Source organism: Arvicola amphibius, chromosome 4 (genome assembly GCF_903992535.2).
Source record: "Arvicola amphibius chromosome 4, mArvAmp1.2, whole genome shotgun sequence".
Taxonomy (NCBI): Eukaryota; Metazoa; Chordata; class Mammalia; order Rodentia; family Cricetidae; genus Arvicola; species Arvicola amphibius.
This window is the reverse complement of record NC_052050.1, coordinates 63,800,825-63,819,042: the sequence shown is the minus strand read 5'-3', so window position 1 is coordinate 63,819,042 and position 18,218 is coordinate 63,800,825. Positions and strand designations below refer to the sequence as shown.

Below are 18,218 nucleotides of genomic sequence, written 5' to 3'. Positions count from 1 at the left end.
AACGTAGAATGGTGACCTCTGCAGCCTGTGCCTGGGACACATCTTGAAGGATTATTGATCTGACATATGTCTTTGATAAATCTATACTCACTTGCCTGTACAGGTTATGACAGATGTCCTAGAGCAAAGAGCTCACGAGCTTCAAAGACAGGACAAGAAGTTATGTGATTATCCCTAAAACTGTCTTCCTGGAGCTTTTTATCTCTGACCTGTTTCCCAAGAGAACATACACAGGGAAGTCAGTCAAAAGACACCTTTAGTGCCTGAGACAAAAGGTGTGGGCGGGAGGTAGCAAGTTTGACACTTGTAAGGAAGTCAGGAACAGAGCAGGTTCGGTGGCTTCATTCTTCTGCACACTCTTACCAGGCTACCCTGTACCAGGTGCAGTCTGTGGAGCCTGTGGGACTGTGGTCCTGATTTGGAGGAGCAGCTGTGGTCTCTACCTTTATCTGTCATAACCACAAACAACAGAGATGCAGAAATAGGGGGCTGAAAGGCTAACACTCCAAGTGGAAGCCTACATCAGAGGCACTGAAGATAAGTATCTTGGTCTCCAAGAGGACACCACAGCCCCCTCCCCCACCCCCGTGAAGCTGAAGCCTATTCCAAGGGCTCCTGGCAGGAGATGAATGAACGGAAGGTAGATGGCTGGATACACAGAGGCTGAAACCCAAGCCAGAAAGTCACGTTACTCCCTCCATCTCTCAGTAGCCACACTAACTGGAGAGAAGCCGATCTACTAAGTTTTCTCATTCCCAGTTTGCAAGTGTTAAAGAAGAACCTGCTTCTTAGTATGGCTATGAGGATTAAATGTGGTAATCAAGGCAATGGCCCCATGGCAATGCCTGCTACCTCATTGGTTCTGACTGCTTCATGCAAAACACAAGGGTTGCTATCATTATCTTAACAGAACTCGGTCTCCCTTGAGATCTGACTGTTCATCTGTCTGGCCCACCTTGCAGAGCCTTAGAGAACAAATTTCCCACCTCTTCCCCATGACAACCCTACCCTCCCGAGAGTGGAGTACATCCTTCGCCTACCCTCTCAATTTTCTATTATGTTTCAGGCTGATCCTCTCTGCTCCTTCAAAGCCTTTCTAATAGAAGGAGACTTTCCAAACCATACACTCTTGTGACTCCCCACAGAGCTGTCATCTGAGATTTCTCTCTGACAATTTGGGGAAAACTTGACACGTTCAACCTGTGTGATTCAGAGTATAAAGTACATGTTTTTGATTTGGTCTGATCTTACCTCTTCTTGATGTCAAGGGGCCGGGACGGAAGGGTCTTTCCTTAATAAGCCTTCGTCTTGATGCCAAACCTGAGCATTGCGGAATGTTCTGTCTCCTTTCTGCTGGGTGTGATGTGAGCTTAGACAGGATGCCGAGGGCTGAGCAGCGTGCAGGTGACCCTCTTTTCAGGATCTCAGCACAAAGGAAAATCGAGCTTGGAGGCCAAAGCTTGTCAGCCTAAAAAGTGCTGTGCTGTGGGCTGGGGAGATGGCTCAGTCAATAGAGAGCTTGCCTCCCAAGCCTGAGAACCTGAGTTCAATCCCCAGAATTTAAATGGAAAAGTCAGGTGATATTGCTGTGACTAGAGTCACAAAAACCTGTGACACTCACATTCGGGCCCTCCACCAAGGGCATTCTCGGCCTGGGTGTGGATAAAGGGCAGGGGGCTCCTTAACAGGCTCCAGATAAGTCAGTGCTTGTGATGTTTCTACACAGCCTGGTGGAGACTTTTAAAGAAAGGCACGAGCTCTGGCCAGGCAACATTTGCTCCTGGCTCCTAACTGTGCGCTGTTATCGCAAGAGTTTTGGCCCTCTTTGACTGGGGTAATGAATGCACGATCCTGAATCTAAAACTCCTGTGTTCTCTCGACCAAGAACTGGCAGTGTGGCATGTTCGTGAAGAAGTCAAACTGTGTAGTGAGGGCATTCACAGATGTCTCTGAATGAGATCTCAGCAAAAGTGGAGTGGATTCTTTCAGTGACTTATGCAGATGAGCTCTTGGGCCTACTGTCCAGTTTCCTCTCAGGCTGCTTATGGGATTAAGCTGGACCACATTTTTAAGACATTAAAATGAATGTCTTGCTTGGGCGGGGAGCTAGGAAAGACTTAAAATAAGCTGAATTTTCATTTCTCTTCAGCAGTTGCCCCACAATCCTCCAAAAGGTGTCTGGGATGAAGTGAAGTCACGGACATGAGGTGGTTATTTTAGCCTCTACCCTCATTTTTGTTCTTCTTATGAGCCGTGCTTTGGGACGATGCTGCAGCCCACAGCTGTCCCTCAGCCCCAGGCTAAGAGATGGTAGAAGAAGCTGAGCTTTCTAACCAGATTAGAACATGGTTCTTCAAATGCTACTCCCTCTACACCGCCCCATCCTGTGACTTCCCTGCCTCTCTCCCTTCTAGGGACTCACAATGACACCTTAGCTTTGTCTGAGGTTTGTTGCTATCTTCTAGGGACATTTAAAGAGTAAAAGTGTATGACAAAAGGGTCTAAAATATAACAAACAAAACCCTGTGCTTTCCCAACTTTCCCCACCCCTGGTCCTGGGACCCAAACCAATCCCAAACTTCTTAGAACTACGAAGTTATACCGTCACCATAAACTGGTCATTCTGGCCATTTCTTCCGCACATCTACATAACATGCCCGCACCTCTTTTTCCGGCCCCATCAACTCAGTGTCATCCGTGGCTCCCACTAACTATGTGATAAAACAGCCCTGAACATCCCTTGAATATACCCAGCCTCTCCTTAATGACCAGGCTTATGCTATCTTGTCTAATTCTGTTAGTAATTGTTTTCATAATTCTACACCAGGTAGTTCCTATGTCCCTTAGATTAAGGAACATCCTCAACCTGCACTTCCTTTGCTAGGTCCTCTGCCACTGGATAAAGGTGGGAGGCAGAACATTCTTTGCATGTTGCCTGTTCACTGGTCATACATGGAGCTGTGATACAGAAAGACTTAGTGAAGACGCGCACAGAGGGAGGGCAACCCAGCGACCCCAGAAGTACCTTCTCCCCAGTGTCTCACATAGCTCAGGCTGAAATAGACCCCTATGCAGCCAAGGATGACCTTCAGTTCTTGATCCTCCTTGCCTCTACCTGCTAAGTGCTGGGATCACAGGCATGTGTCACCAGGCCACTCTAGATAATACTCACTCTTCAAAGAGAAACACCTGGTGCCAGGGCTCAGGGGACAGCAAAAGTGTGGAAGGCCTAACTTTGGGTGACAAGTGACTCGAGAAAGCGAACACCTGTAGCTCATGTCATTCTTTTTCAGCAGTAAAGGGGTTCAGAGCAATGGACTCCGCGTTTGGGGATGTGTTATCAAATATGCAGTATGGCCTGAAGAAAGTCGTGACAGTGAAGTTCCATAGTTAAAACTTTTCAAGAATTGTAATTAACACCATGGCATCCATCCTTAAACACATTAGATAATAACATGAATAAGACAGATAAAGAAAATGCACAAATTGCTACATAATACCCCCATGGATTTTTAATAGAAAAGGAAATTGGAAAATGATTTAATTAAACCTATTTAGTAAATATACTGGAGGAAGAGACTTAGCTGAATTTCACAATTCCCTAGCAGGCAAAAGGCTAATGCCATCATTTTCCTCCTTAATCAAGACCACATTTCTCTATTGACCAAGTCTACATCCTTGCATTGAAGAGAAAGCAAGCCTAGCAACCATGAGAGTCTAGCTTCCTGTGATTAGGACATCTTCAGGGTCAGTGTTAGCATTCCCAGCATGCAGTCTTGAACGGGAGGGGAGACGTCAGCTCTTAGGTCTATGCTGACCCCAAGTGGTTTCCTGGTTTCAGTTCTCATAGTGAATGTCATAAAAGGGAGTTCATAGCTGTTCTTTTTCTGGGTTATGGGTGCAGGGTTGAAGGTTCCCATCAGCTTGATTATGTGTGACCCTGGGTTGGCTCCACTAACATTGTCATCAGGGTTGCTGGCGATGAAGCCGAGCTGTGTTCCTATTTGAGCAAATCGCCTTCCCTCTTGGCCTTCATTATGCTGGGGAGGGAAAGTCAGTAGGGATGCCCAGGAGCTTGTTACAGATCGCGGGTGACAGAATCTGACTGTGGGAGAGAATTTTCTTTTAAATTCTCTCAATAGCTGTTTGGCGAACAAGATGTTCTTTTTAAAAGTCTCTAAAGACTTTTTTTTAAACCTCCCAACTGTGTACTGGCTCTTAACCAATGGTGAGACCGCTGTCCTCTTATAGAGCACACCTTCGTCAAATGCAGGCTGGGTAGGAAAGACGAATTCTGGCTTTACCTTTAAGAACAGCTGGCTGGTACCCTTGCACAAGCCAGTTACCTCTGTGTCTGTCTGTGAACTGTGGCTGTGGTACAAGTTAATCTCACCTGATTAAAATCACTCGCTGGCAGCTGTTGCCTGCTGGTCACGTTTCCCCTGGCTAATTGGCACACCTGCTTAAGGGACAGTCTCTAGCTTCAGTCATTCTCACAGCAAGAAACAACTGAGCATCTGCCCTGGGCTGGGCATGTATCGAGATGCTAGGTGCTAGAACAAATCAGTGAGCAAGATGGAAATTGGAAGTGTTTTCACCTTCAGTAGTTAGCATGTCAACGGAAAGAGAAGGGACAAAAGGAACAAGGAGGGAAGATGATCTCAGTGGTGACAGGTGCTCCAGGGAAGCAGCAGGCACAACATTGGTATGGGCCAGACTGAGTGTTGGAAGAATCTCAACCAGGGTTCTCCCACAAGCAGAGTCCAAAGATAGGCTTCAGGAAGAAGCAAGTGCTATGCACCAATCCCGGAAACACAGTAGGGATGCACAGAGAAAGTGGACGCTGAAGCTCATGACCAAGAATGTCCCCTACCCCCACCACGGTTCATCTCTGGATGTCATCATAGAATGTTCTACCAGCTTAAGTACCAGGTAGAGGATACTAGACTGGCATCTATTAGGTCCACAGCTGTCACTAGTGTAGAGAGCTGCCCATGGGCATATGAGCTTGGCACGCCTGGCTTCCCCCTCCTGCAGGTGGGGTGGCAGGTGTTTGCAGTTAGCACATAAAACGAAACAGTGGTGTGTGACAGAGAGTGAAAACAGACAGGGCCAACAGTGTCTGCTGCAGGGGAGGAACTGGCTCTTCAGATGAGGGGACAGGAGTGAGTTCTCTGGAGAGACGGTGTGCTAGCTATGATCCAGACCCTGGAAAGAAGTCAAGAATCGAAATAGTCTTCCTAGACAGGAAGCGAGGATAAAGACTGGGTGGGACTGACCTGGGATTGTCTATAAGACAGAGCTCTGAGGGATAAGAGACTATCAAAGGCACTAGTGGAAGTCAAGGAGCTTATATTTGAGGTAGACAAGCCCTGGAATCGGAGGTAGAGCCAGGTGCGGTGCTTAGGTCTCGGCTGCCAGCTGTGGACTTCGCCATCTTGGGGACCCATCCTCAGCTCCTTCTCCTAGTCTGTTAATGTTAGCAAGATTGGGCACTTCATCCAAGCCATGGAACCAATCATGCATGAGCTTTGTGGGCCCTGCTCAAAATCCTGTAGTGCAGTACTAATTATAACTGAAAAAAGAAAGGAAAGAAAATACAAGTTAACACAAGCTGTGTGAGACCCAGCTTGGACCACTATCTGACTTCATCTCCTACCAGAAATCTTTCTCACTATTGGCTTCAAGGCACACCAGTCCCTTTGCTGTTTCTGGAACATTCCAAGCAGCCTCCTACCCCTGGGCCTTTGTTCAGTGTATCCAACCCAGATATTCCCACAACCCACACATACTATACTATACTCAAATCAATCAATAAGGCCCCACAGGCAGGCTGATATGGACCACTCCTTCCAAAACCATCTCCCCATCCACAAACACTCTCTTCGCAGACACACAGCTACTCCAGAGCTCACTGCTGTACAGTATTGTGTGCTGTGCGTTTACTGTCTGCTCTCTGATTTTCCCTAGGAGAACGTAAAGTTCACAAGGGAAGGGTCTTGAAAACTCAAAGATCTCAGAATAGTGTGTTTGGTGATGAGGGTTTTTTTTTTTGAGGTGGGGGGAGTGAATTGCTTAACAGAAGAGCTTAGCTCTGGTCCCTTCTCTGTCGCTAGCTCAGCGAGCAGCTTTGTGGGCACTGACCCTCGCTTTCTGTCTTAGTTTCTGTACGTCTCAAGCAGACACATAAGCTGTACCTTAGAAAGGAGTGGAGTGGAATGAGGCCACAGATGTGAAAATACTGAGCATTATTGAATTCATTATATAAATGCAAGGCTTCCTTTTAAGATCAAGGTTTCCTGGCTTTGGGTGAGTTTTTTGCTGAACTGGAAGGAAATTCCATTTGCAGTAAAGAATCCTTCATGGATGTCAGAGGTGGCCAGGCCTCCTCTGGGAGAACAGGTCCCGTTCACTGTACATGAAAGAGCACAGCTAGAGATAAAGGCCCCCAGCAGAAGCCAGCTCCTTCCAGAGACTTGGTGGTGACCTTGAGCAACTTGCAGGCATTTGTTCCCAGCAGTCTTCAGTGGTTCCTCTCTCCAAAGGTAAAGCAGGGTGGTAAGCAAGGACAGTCCTTCCTTCAAGATTTTCCTTTTGCTTCTTGTATCTTGTGACCTTAAGACTCCGGGACATTAAGATGACTCAAAAGTAAAGGGACTTGTCACCCAAGTCCAAAACCCAAGTTCAATCCCCAGAACCCATGTAGATGTCAAAAGAAAGACTAGTCTCCACATAATTGTTTTCTAACCTACACACACACACACACACACATGCATACGTACACGCACACAATGGCACGCACAGCCAAGCACACACACACTGTGCACATAGTGTTTTCCAGGCACAACAGGGCAATTGTGCATATGAATTCATAGTAGTTTTGACACAAGGCACAACACTCACACGAGACTAAGCTAGACAAAATCTCAATATGAAGAAGGGAGGTTGACATGAATCCCCACTCCTAGTCAAGAAGTTATTGCCAATTGGTAGCTGCTGGGGGAGCCAGTGCTCTTGAAGAATATGATACCTGGTAGGTTTATCATGCAGGGGTTGGTCCCCCCCACACAAGAGTTTATTGGACATAATGGGTAAAAATATAGAAAAGAAGGCACGAAGTTAAGTGGGTCATGAAGGGTGGGTCCAGAAGGAGCTGGAGGAGGGGTTACCATCATCAAAATAAACTGTATGGAATCCTAAAAGAAATAACAGCAATACTAATAATAAATAATTTTTAAAATCCCAGCCATCCATCAATCGACAGTCTAAGTACATAGTGTCTACTTCACCTTTTCCCTAACCTCCAGACTCCATTGCATAAACACACAAAGTCACGTGGCCCAAGGTAGTGTAAACCAGAACCCCCTTCATCCTGGGGTGCTATTCTTGGGTAGGCACTCTTGGCCTCTTTGCTAACTTTGTGTGAAGGAATCTATGATAATGGAATCCAAAGGGGGCAAGACAGTGCTGTCTACCTTCGGTCTGTTCTGCCTTGAAGAGCAGGAGCGAAAGCCTCGTGAGTCTGCACCGTGGTAACATAGACTTGTAGACATGTACCCGTGATGACATGGACCTGCCCGAGCAACATGTTTGACTTTCCCCTTTCCTTCCTCTGCAGGGTTTCATGGACATTGACTTAAACAAGTTCAAGGAAAGTGGAGCCAACGTGACGGGTTTCCAGTTGGTGAACTACACAGACACCATCCCAGCCAGAATCATGCAGCAGTGGAGGACGAGCGACGCTCGAGACCACACCAGGGTCGACTGGAAGAGGCCAAAGGTGTGAAAACAGATTCCCATTTGTCTCCCCTAGTCAGCCCCGAACACTGGGGCATGTTCGTCTTTAGGAAGGAAATGGGTTTTCTGCGAAGCAAGGGAAAGCAGCACCATGAGGGTCAGGCATCTCAACACGACAGTGGCGGCAGCCCAGGACTGTCACATTGATGCATAGGCATCAGAGATCCCAAATTCTTTTGATTCTGTTACTTTCGGCTTTTGCCTTCTGCTATATAGCACAAGAAGGCTGCACAGACTTCCATCATGATGCCAGCATTCTCCCCAGCATTTGCTAATTGATTTCTGTTGGGGGACAAAATACTTGAGCAGATCAGCACTAGGAGGAAAGGTTTATTCGAGCTCGTGGTTGCAGTGTTTGGGCCCATTGGCTCCATTGCCTTTAGGGCTGTGGCAAGGCAGGAACATTGCGGCGGAAAGACTCAATAGAGGGAAACTACTCCTGTCAAGGCATCAAGGAAGTGGAGATGCTGGAAGGGGCCAGAGACAAGCTACAGTCTTCAAAGGCACACACTCAGCGGCCCACTTCCTCCAAGGAAAACCCCACCTCCTGATTTCTGTCACTTCCCAGGGATGCCCCTGGGTTATCAGTTCATTGGGGGGTTAATGCACTGGTTAATGTCAGTATCCTCATGATACAGTTGCTTTGCCAAAGCCGGCCTCTGGGGGTTGCGCCTTCACCATGTGAGGGCTTTTCTCTGGGGAAGGAGGAGATAGTCAGGCCCAAACCATAACACAGCAGGAAGATGAGGGAACAAAAAGCACACTTGCTGTTTTTCAGAATTCTTTTCCTGAGACTGGGGAATGGCTCAGTTGGTAAAAGGCTTATTGCACCTGGCTGGGACTCCCAATAACCATGTAAAAAGCCAGACACAGAAACACATACCTGTAACCCCAGTGCTGGGAAGGCAGAGGCAGGAGGGTCCCTGGAGCTTGCTGGTGAGCCAGTCTTAGCCAAATTGGTGAGTTCCGGGTTCAGTGAGAAACCCTGTCTCAAAATTAAGGTGTAGAAAGACCAAAAGGACTCCGGATGTTGACCTCTGATCTCAACACATGCACATATGCATACACAACCACATATACATGAACACACAGAGACTTCCTCTCAGAAGTCACTAGCAGCTCTTCCGCTTACCCACCCCTGGCCCCATGTAGGCAAACTGCCTTTAGCTAGTTGCAAGGGAAGCCAGAAAATGCTGCTTCTATTCTGCTCAGGGCCACCATCTTTTTTTCTTCTCTAGCAGTGCCAGGGTTGAAATTGACACCTCATGAGTACTAAGCAAGCATGACAGCTCCCACCCTCTGTCACCATCTCATGGAGCACAAGAAAACTGCTCACCTCATGAGAGAGACGCCTCTGGGAATGGCGTACTGAGGTGGCACACGCCCCCTACCTCTGTCTGCCCAGCTGACCATCAGAGAAACTCGCCTGGAGATGCACAGCTGCTGTCGACCTGGGTCTGCAGCCAGCTTCTTGCTCCTCAGGCCCAGAGCCAAACCCTGTTTTGTTTGATATCTGATAGTGTTTGTGAATGTGGAGAGTGGGCCATTGGCCTTCTAGGTCAAATCCCGTAGCATGGCAGTGGCTACGTGTGGCACTGAGAGGGATGCTGAGGCCAAGTCTGTTGTCTGGGACCATCAGAGCACCTGTGGCCCATGTTTCTAGGCTGCTTAGTGAATTTTGTGGACTGCAGCTTATATAATTGAGGTACTTCTTGTCCCATCAGTGATCAAACTGACTTAACTTTTCAAGAATAAAGACTCATTGCAGTATCTGATTAAACCAAGTGCCTTCAGACAAAGATTGACTGACACTGGCTAACAAATTAGTTGATGACTGCCCAAGCCAGTTTCTAAGGGTAGTGCATTTTTTTTCTGAGAAAATAAAACAGGTATAGTGGTGCATGCTTGTAATACCAGCGTTTAAAACGTGGAGGCAGGAGGATCATCCACGGCTACACAAATTTCCAGGCTAGCCTCTTTCAAAAATATAAATTAGAAGGGCCTCGGGAGGCAACTCAGTCAGTGAAGAGCTTGCTGCGGAAGCATGACAGCTGTCTTTGGATTCCCAGCACCCGCAGACAAAGTTAGGCCTGGCAACGTGTGCTTGTAATCCCAATGCTGCGCAAGCAGAGGTAGGAGGTCTCAAAAATAAGATAGGGAGAAACTGGGGAAGACCTCCAGCCTGGAGAGGGAGAAAGAGAGAGAAAGAGAGAAAGAGAGAGAGAGAGAGAGAGAGAGAGAGAGAGAGAGAGAGAGAGAGAGAGAGGGAGGGAGAGAGGGAAGGAGGGAGGGAGGGAAGGAGCAAAGAGAAAGGTACATATATGCACCCATGACCACAAATAACAAATCAGATCAGGAAATAAACTAGGAATTAGAAAATAACCTCATCCCCTAGCTGTGCAGTGTGACCTTAGGATGACGTACTAGGTAATAAGACCAGTTTCGCCTCATTTACATCTTAGCCGCCCTTTGGTCAAGCAAGAAAAACCCTGAAGTGCTATCATTAATCCACAAGACGGGGAGTGTATAGAATATGCATTTACCATGGAGTAAGCCACGCACAGAGATAATTAGGAGCTTGCTCATCCTGGAATATTGTTTTCATTACTGTTCGAAGAGGTGGTGGAACAGGCAGCTCTTCTTGGCTCCTGGTTGCTAACTCTCCTACAGAGGAAGCCAACTGACTTTCCAAGTATTTGGCCTGCAGATATGTTATATTTAATCTGTGCATTTCTTCCCAATTAAACCAACATTTTTCAGATCACAAGACTGAACACCAAACTCCAAAATGCTGGCTTGCCTTTAAAGGTTACAACTGGCCATGCTAAACTTACAGCCACTGGCTGGACAGACCTGTGAGAGAGATGAAGCTCCCATAACTCCTAGCCACTGACCCACCACATACTTCTCTCTACCAGGAAGCCATTCCCCGACACAGCCCCCATCCCACCTTTCTGTCAGCTCTCTCTGACACCTGCCTGTCTGCCTTCCTTCCCCAGTACACATCCGCTCTCACCTACGATGGTGTGAAGGTGATGGCCGAGGCTTTCCAGAGCCTGCGGAGGCAGAGAATTGACATATCCCGACGGGGAAATGCCGGGGACTGTCTGGCTAACCCAGCTGTGCCCTGGGGCCAAGGAATTGACATCCAGAGAGCCCTACAGCAGGTAAGGCTGGCAGAGCCTCCCCATCTCATTCTTGGGAACCAAACAGGAAAAGTCGGCATGGAGTACGAGCAGCATGCATGGCTCTGAAATGAAGGGTGTGCCTGGAGTTTGGAGTGACCACTGCACTGTTCGTGTCAAATGTGTGGAACTCAAGTCAAACTTAGGACAAAACAAAGAGACTGCTAAAGTGTAATATCATTCCTTATAATATCAAGGCTGCATTCTCTGCTTAGGGCTATTGGAAGGAAGGAAGGAAAGAAGGAAGGAAGGAAGGAAGGAAGGAAGGAAGGAAGGAAGGAAGGAAGGAAGGAAGGAAGGAAGGAAAGCACTGATTTCCATGGTCAGAAAGAGGACTTGATCTATGAAGGGTCGAGGCTGGAGAGGTAGCTGATCAGGGAAAATGCTTGCCACAAGAGCATGAGGACCAGTGCTTGGATCCCCAGCACCCACATGAACCGTGGGCAGATGAGACTGACTGGCTATCATCCCAGCACTCAGGAGGCAGGGATGGGATCTCCACAGTGGGCTGGTTAGCCAGACTAGCAGAACTTGTGAGTTCTGGGTTCAAGTGCAAGACTTATATCAATATAAAAGGTGGAGAGTAGCAGGGGAAGACATCAGGCTCTGGATTCTACGTGTAAATGTACACACATGCATATGTACCCATCCACACATCTGTATGTGCGTGCGCGCGCACGCACGCGCGCACACACACACACACACACACACACACCACATACAAACTAGAAAAGAAAAGAAAGGCTCAGGGTTGGCTCTGAGCTGCGAGCAGACGCCTAGACTTGACTTCTTCGTCTCTTTCCTATTGGTGCACTTTTCCAGGCTCTATTGCTCAGCCTTCTGACCCAACTTTCTCAAGTCTCAGCACCAGAGTCATCAATTCTGTTTGCACTTGAACAGCGAGAGAACAAGAATAGAAAAATCACACCTGAGCCCATTGATTGCCTATGCACAGGACTTGGAGGCAGAATCCAAATTCCACAGTGGAGAGTATAAATATTCAATTGCTAATATGCCTGCTGGGACAGCAGGGTGAGGCAGTGGTATACATGGGTCTATTTTGACCTTCCTGCTTTAGAAGTTTCTGAGGATCTCCCCACTGCTGCAATAGTCTTGGAGGTCCTAGAAGTTTCTAGAAGTACTACAAGCCCATGTTGTGGTTCTCAATTTGCTGGTTCACAGAATTGCCTCTGGTTCCTCCTAATGGAGGCTGTATTTCCAAAGAAATGGTGGGAAGGGGACTACACTAAAAACAAAGGGAATGGCAAAGCATGGGCATAGAGAGGAACCTATAGCAGCAAGATATTTTGTACCGTTGTCCTTTAGAACCCACCTTTCCCAACCAATGGTGTTCCCTGGGTGAGGTCAGCTCTGCCATTAAGCCTGCATTCAGCAGACAGTGGATTTGGGCTCCCAGGGCAGAGGAGCACATCGAAACATGAGATACATGAACATGAAATGTTCATCCGCATGCTCACAGCTCTGGCAACATTCACAACCTGGAGAAAGATCAGAAAAGAGCCTCGGCAGCTGTTTCTGATAAAGAGCCCTGTGTGCTGGAGAACATTCAGTCGCATCCTCCAGACCAAAGTGAGGCAGCAGATCCTCCAACCACAGTAGGCATCTCTAGATCCTCAGCTGTGTCTCTGTGCAGGTCAGCCCCCGGGTCACCAGGCAGTGACAACAGACACCAGGCAGGTTCCAGAATGATTACAGAAGAGTCAGCATCCATTCCCAGCTTTTTTAAAATGCTTTTCCTGACAGCAGTTGAGACAGATTCTGTCTACAATGTGAGGCTGGCCTCAAATGGTCCCAGTGACTCGCCCTTGGCACCACAACCTTCCAGTTCCTCTGCTTCTCCCATCTTAATGACATCCCTGAAAGCATAGTCTAACACTACCATGACAGGGATGAAGCCCAGGAGGCAACATGGCATGACAAGCAGTGGTCTGAATCAGGAGGCAAGAAAGACAACCCCCAGGTCTCTCTGAACAACCTCAGAATACCCATCAAGCTCTCTGATGGATCTCTTTTCCATGAAGAGGAGGAGGCCAGGCAAGCAGCATCCAAGATCCCAGAATTCAGAAGGCAGAGGCAGGAGGATTTCTAGTTTCTACCTAACACAAGTTACACAGGAAATTCTAGAGAGAAAAAAATCTCTGAGCATGCATTCATTTCCATTATAGTCTAGCTCACATCTTTCCGCTGTAATATACACTCATCCCCTGCTTCTGCCCTAGCAGGACTGGAGAGAGTCAGTTGCCATGGTGAAGGCTCATATCTTAACTCTGTTTTGGAACTGAGACACATGTGTGCCTGCCTTTCATGGGTAGTTCACAAAAGCTGACTGTGCACTCCAGGGAACAAGTGGGACTCAACACTGGGGACAATGAAAAAAGTCAAGTCCAACCCACGAGAGACTCCTTCAGTCTCTTTGATGAGCGAACAAACAAACCAAAATGTTCCCTTACTAAGTCCATCTGCCTAGAACAGACTCCTTTTCAAATCTCTGTGAATCATCTTAGAATCAAGAGTTTATTGCTAGCAGAGACCTTGTGAATCACTGGCGCGGTTTTCACCTCCCTTTATAAAGAGATGGTAGACCCAGGTGCCCTGGGATGACTCCCTGGTGACACAGAGGCTTAGACACAGAGGTAGAACCAGACCACGGCCCAGGGCCCCTCCTTCTGTGCATCAGGCCTACCCTGGGACCCAGTAGACTCCACTCTACAGTATTCCCCCTGGAGCCTTCACCTAGCCACTGTCCGGCCATTTTCCTTCCTTTCCTTTAGATAGTCACACCATCAGAGGACATCTGCCACTGGCACCTAGGTAAATCCTAATGGCATCCAAGCTTTGGAGCCCAGGGATCTGCTCCAAAGCTCCTGTGTCTGTAGCCTTTGAGTCACACAAAGGTCACGCAGTACAAAAGGCCAAGCCCACTCTAGCTAAGATGGAGCCAATGGTGCCATCTGGAGTCTAGCACAACCTGCCTGATAGGCTAACATGCTAGGAAGTTAAACCCTGAAAATAATTGCAACGATAGCAGTGATGTAGCATGACAGAGAGCCAAGCCCTGAGCATCTAGTGTACTGCCTCACTGAGTGACCCCAGAGCACAGTAGGAGCCAGATGTATTACTTATAAAATTGACAATTGGCAAGTACTCTTCGGTTGTCAGGCTATAGCGAGACACCTCATCCTCTACCTAGCCCTTCCGTGTTCTTTCCAGGGAAGCAGTTTAAGAAGAGAATGTGCTAAGTGAAGCCAGTCAGAACCTGGCCTCAGGGTCAGCCGCTCACCCATCACCAGCCCTCAGGCGATGTGTAGCAGGGCTTCGTCTTAAGCGGGATCCTGATAGCTTAACTTCTCCAGGACTTTAAGAAGCCCCATTACTCCTTAGGTTTCCTCACAGCACTGTTCCTTCACTGGCGCCTCCCCTGTCCTTGGCTATAAATTCCCTGTTGCCTGTGCCCCTTTGCCATCCATTTGGAACTGAACCTAAATCTCTCACCCACTGAAAAAATCTGATGGCAAGGAACCCTGGACCTGGAGCAATTACCCTGGTAGAACAGCACTCCTACTTGGACTTCAACAGAAATCTTGAATAATTACTTTTAACATGTCTAACGTAGCAGACACTAACCACGGCTCTTGGGCAGGAAGGAAAGCATTTACCTCAGCATCCTGTTAGAGGCCGGCTCTGAGCTGGCACCAATTCCCTTTACCGGAAAACCAAGCCAAACCTTCCAGCTTTCATGAAGGCAGTTGGCAGGGACAAGGACAACTCCAAGAGTTCCAAGAGAGGAAGTAAGGAGAGGTGACCTGCTGCATCATCCTGACTTCACTCACTCTACGGTTGGGAGGGCTGGCTGCCCAGAGCACAGAATCATGGATGAGTTCAGTAGTTCCAAAGCTGAGTTTCTAGAAGCTTCTTCTACCCTTCGTCACAAAGAGTTTGGGGCACAGACTCAGCCTCGCCTTGTTCTGACATCCTGGTGGCTCTGCTCTATGTCCCCTCCCATCCTCCAGCACTGTGGTTTACCTCCAAGGGTATAGGTTCCCCCCAAGAAGATATGAAAGGCTTCAGTTACTCCAGGAATCTACTGACTCCCATGAATCTAGAGCCAAGAATAATCAATTGTCTCCTCCATTTCAGGAGTCAGAGATTGGGGTAGGAACCTGAATGATTAGAGAAGAGTGATCAATGACCTCCTATCTCTTTCGTTCCTCCATCCAAAAGGGCTGAGACCCTCTCTAAGCCCTGCCATACTCCTTCCTGTGTCTATCTGTCCTCAGTCCTCAAAAATCTCTATGGTTAATTTTGGCCAGCTAGTAGCTAGCTCCACCCTCTCATTCAAAACAAACTTTATTGTCAGTCTCGGGAACATTAGAATGCAATCAAAAATCACACAACACCCATTGATATCTGAGACTAGTACCAAAGAGCAGGAGCCCATTTGTATTGTTAATGATGATGTTTTTCCTATATGGTCAGGATAGTCTACTATCCACTCATCCAAACAATTTTCCCATCACTGTCTAAATAAATTACTTGAACTTAGACCTAGCAACCAAGCTAAGCACCTTGAACCTGAACCACTGGGAGAGCTGAGCATGGACCAGGGAGGCTGTATGAGTTCCCTTCCCGTTGCTATGGTAATACACAGCACTTGCAGAAGGAAGACTTTATGTGGGCTTCCAGTGCCAGAAGGATGAGTCCATTATGACAGAGAGGCAAGACAACATGTGCTCCCAGCGACATTCTTTCTCCAGCAAGGCTGTACCACCTATAATATACCTCCACAAAAAGCGCCAGCAACTGGAGGCCAAGTATTTGAATACACAAGCCTATGGGGAACATTTCCTATTGAAGGCACCACAGTGACCAAGGGGAGAAGAAAGTGAAGTCACTGACTCCTCTCTAGCGTTCTCTGTGGCAGCATTCATGCTCTGTCTTCTTTCTGCCAAGCAAGTATGGTCCAGACGTTTCCAGGAGTGGTGTTATCTCCAGCTTGCCAATGAGAGAGCAAAGAGCTTGTATAATTTGCTCAGTGTTTGGGGCCTGTCATGGCCTCCCTACTGAGACTTCAAACCAGAAAGGGATGAAAGGGTCAGCTTCAGAACAGGCCTGCACGTACACACACACACACACACACACACACACACACACACACACACCAGCTATCCTCCATGACTGCTATCTGAAAAAGAAAACTCTGCATGCCTTTTATTCAAGCTATTGAAGGTGGGAATATAAGCAGTGCTTATATTGTCAGAGAGACTTCCCTTGGCACTCATAGGCAGGAAGGATCTGGGGACATAGTGTTACCATCGGGGACTACGACTTTATTTCCTGGACTCATCCTCATCTTACGGGTTACTCGGCTTCTCCACCTTCAGCTGCTCATCTGAGCAGGCGGGTTGCCAAGGGAGTGTTTGACTAAGGGTGATGGGAAGATGTCCCGTTAGCATGCCCTCTGCTACTGATAGTGTTTTCCTGAAGCACTCGGAGAGACTGTGCCCAGTTAGGTGGGGAAGTCCTCTCTGTGCTTATGCCAGCCACAACATGGAGTGGGAATTTCAGCCTGTGGCCTCCTCATGTAGCGTTTTTGGGTTATGAGGTTTTGCTCCAGCAGAAGAACCAACAAATGCTGGGCATGATAGGGTATGTGGACTGAATGTTTCCAGGATCTTGCTGGGTTATTTGAGAAGGAAACAAAAGCTCACAGAGACGATAAAGTAGCAAGAACACTTTCCTTAAGGCAGGGTGTTAGCATGGATCAGAAAGAGGTACACTGTCAGAATCGTCAGTGTGCCGTGTCAGTGAGGGGACTTGAGGTCCCTGTCTATCTTTCAGTCTTCCTTTGATGGGGTTCAGAGGAAGGCAGAGTTAGGTTACTAGGAGTGTCATTTTGGAGGTTCTCTATTTTGGAAGACAGACTTAGATTAATAGGTCTTTGCTCACTGTGCATGTCCCTCCCCATCATGTAGCTGATCTCAACCATATATGTACACACATACACACACACACACACATACACAATAGTGTGTAGGCATAAGAGGGTAAATAGGAGATTCTTCCTAAAAGTTCCTTCAAAGAAACACAGCTTGCTTTACTGCGCATGTACCCCCCAAACCAATCTAGACAAGACTGGTCCATCTTCCTTGGTTTCAGGATGTGTTTCCAAGACATGTTTGAACAGAAACAGGGCATTAGGAAGAGGTTGCTGAGGGCGTTAACTTGTTTCCATAGCTTAAACCAGATGAGTGTGAACTTGATGCAGACAGGGGTCCTAAGTTGCCAACAGGTTGCTAAGGTGCGTTGCTCAGAGAGGAGACTCCCAAGCTAGTAAGCTCTTCTGTGTGCTTGCCTGCCTCAGTGTCACCTGCCTGTTATCCCATCGCTTAGGAAGTAGAGACAACCACAGGGTTAGGAGTTCAAGGCCATCTTTGTCAGGTTCTTATTGAGTTTAAAACCAGATGGAGCTACTTAAGACACCACGTCAGCAAACCAAAAACCACACAAGCACAAGCAACAAAACAACATGGGGACAAACATGAAACAGCTGCTGATTGGCAGCTTCCCTGCTCAGCATCTAACTCTGTTTGCAGGTACGATTCGAAGGTTTGACCGGAAATGTGCAGTTTAACGAGAAAGGGCGCCGGACCAACTATACCCTCCACGTGATCGAAATGAAGCATGACGGGATCCGCAAGGTAAGGGCCACCTTGGCTGACTCGACTAAGTGGAGGCTCAGGCCAGTAATGAGGGTCCTGGACACCCACCTCACCTATACCGTTGAAGAGACTCAGGCCACTGTGAGTTCTAGAATCTTCTAGTCTCTGCTCTGCCACTTGTCATTTGGGGTTTGGAGAGAGTCGGGTCCCTTGTCTGAGAACTGATTCCCTCTCTAAAACGGAGATGCAACTCCCAGATTTTTTCTAACAGGGCCTGAGACTCATGGGACAGAAAAACACTCTGAAAATACAAAGAAGGAGTCTGGCATACTAACATTTACCTGGGACCCCAACGTTTGAGTGCCTGAGGCCGGAGGATAATTGCAGGTCTGAGGCTAGCCAAGGATATAAAATGAGATTTGGCTTCATTTTCTTAAGACCCTGAAGATACAAAGCAATAGATGTGTATAGTATGCCAGTGATATTCCTGGGGATTCTGGAGAATTATAGAATGTTTATTGGTGAGGTTAACCATATTCTGATTGCCCATACCTAT

General features: G+C 47.6%; 1 protein-coding gene across 6 annotated transcripts in view; it reads left to right on the top strand.

The window, feature by feature from the left end:
- Gria1 (glutamate ionotropic receptor AMPA type subunit 1) overlaps positions 1–18,218 on the top strand; it is a 316,597-nt gene that overhangs the window by 199,431 nt on the left and 98,948 nt on the right. For 5 of the 6 annotated variants that reach the window (XM_038326152.1, XM_038326149.1, XM_038326150.1 and 2 more), the window contains 3 exons: positions 7,619–7,780; positions 10,797–10,964; positions 17,597–17,701. In XM_038326152.1, the coding sequence (XP_038182080.1) occupies positions 7,619–7,780; positions 10,797–10,964; positions 17,597–17,701 (435 nt within the window). The remainder of the gene's footprint in view (positions 1–7,618; positions 7,781–10,796; positions 10,965–17,596; positions 17,702–18,218) is intronic. The other variant, XM_038326151.1, reaches the window with a different exon arrangement.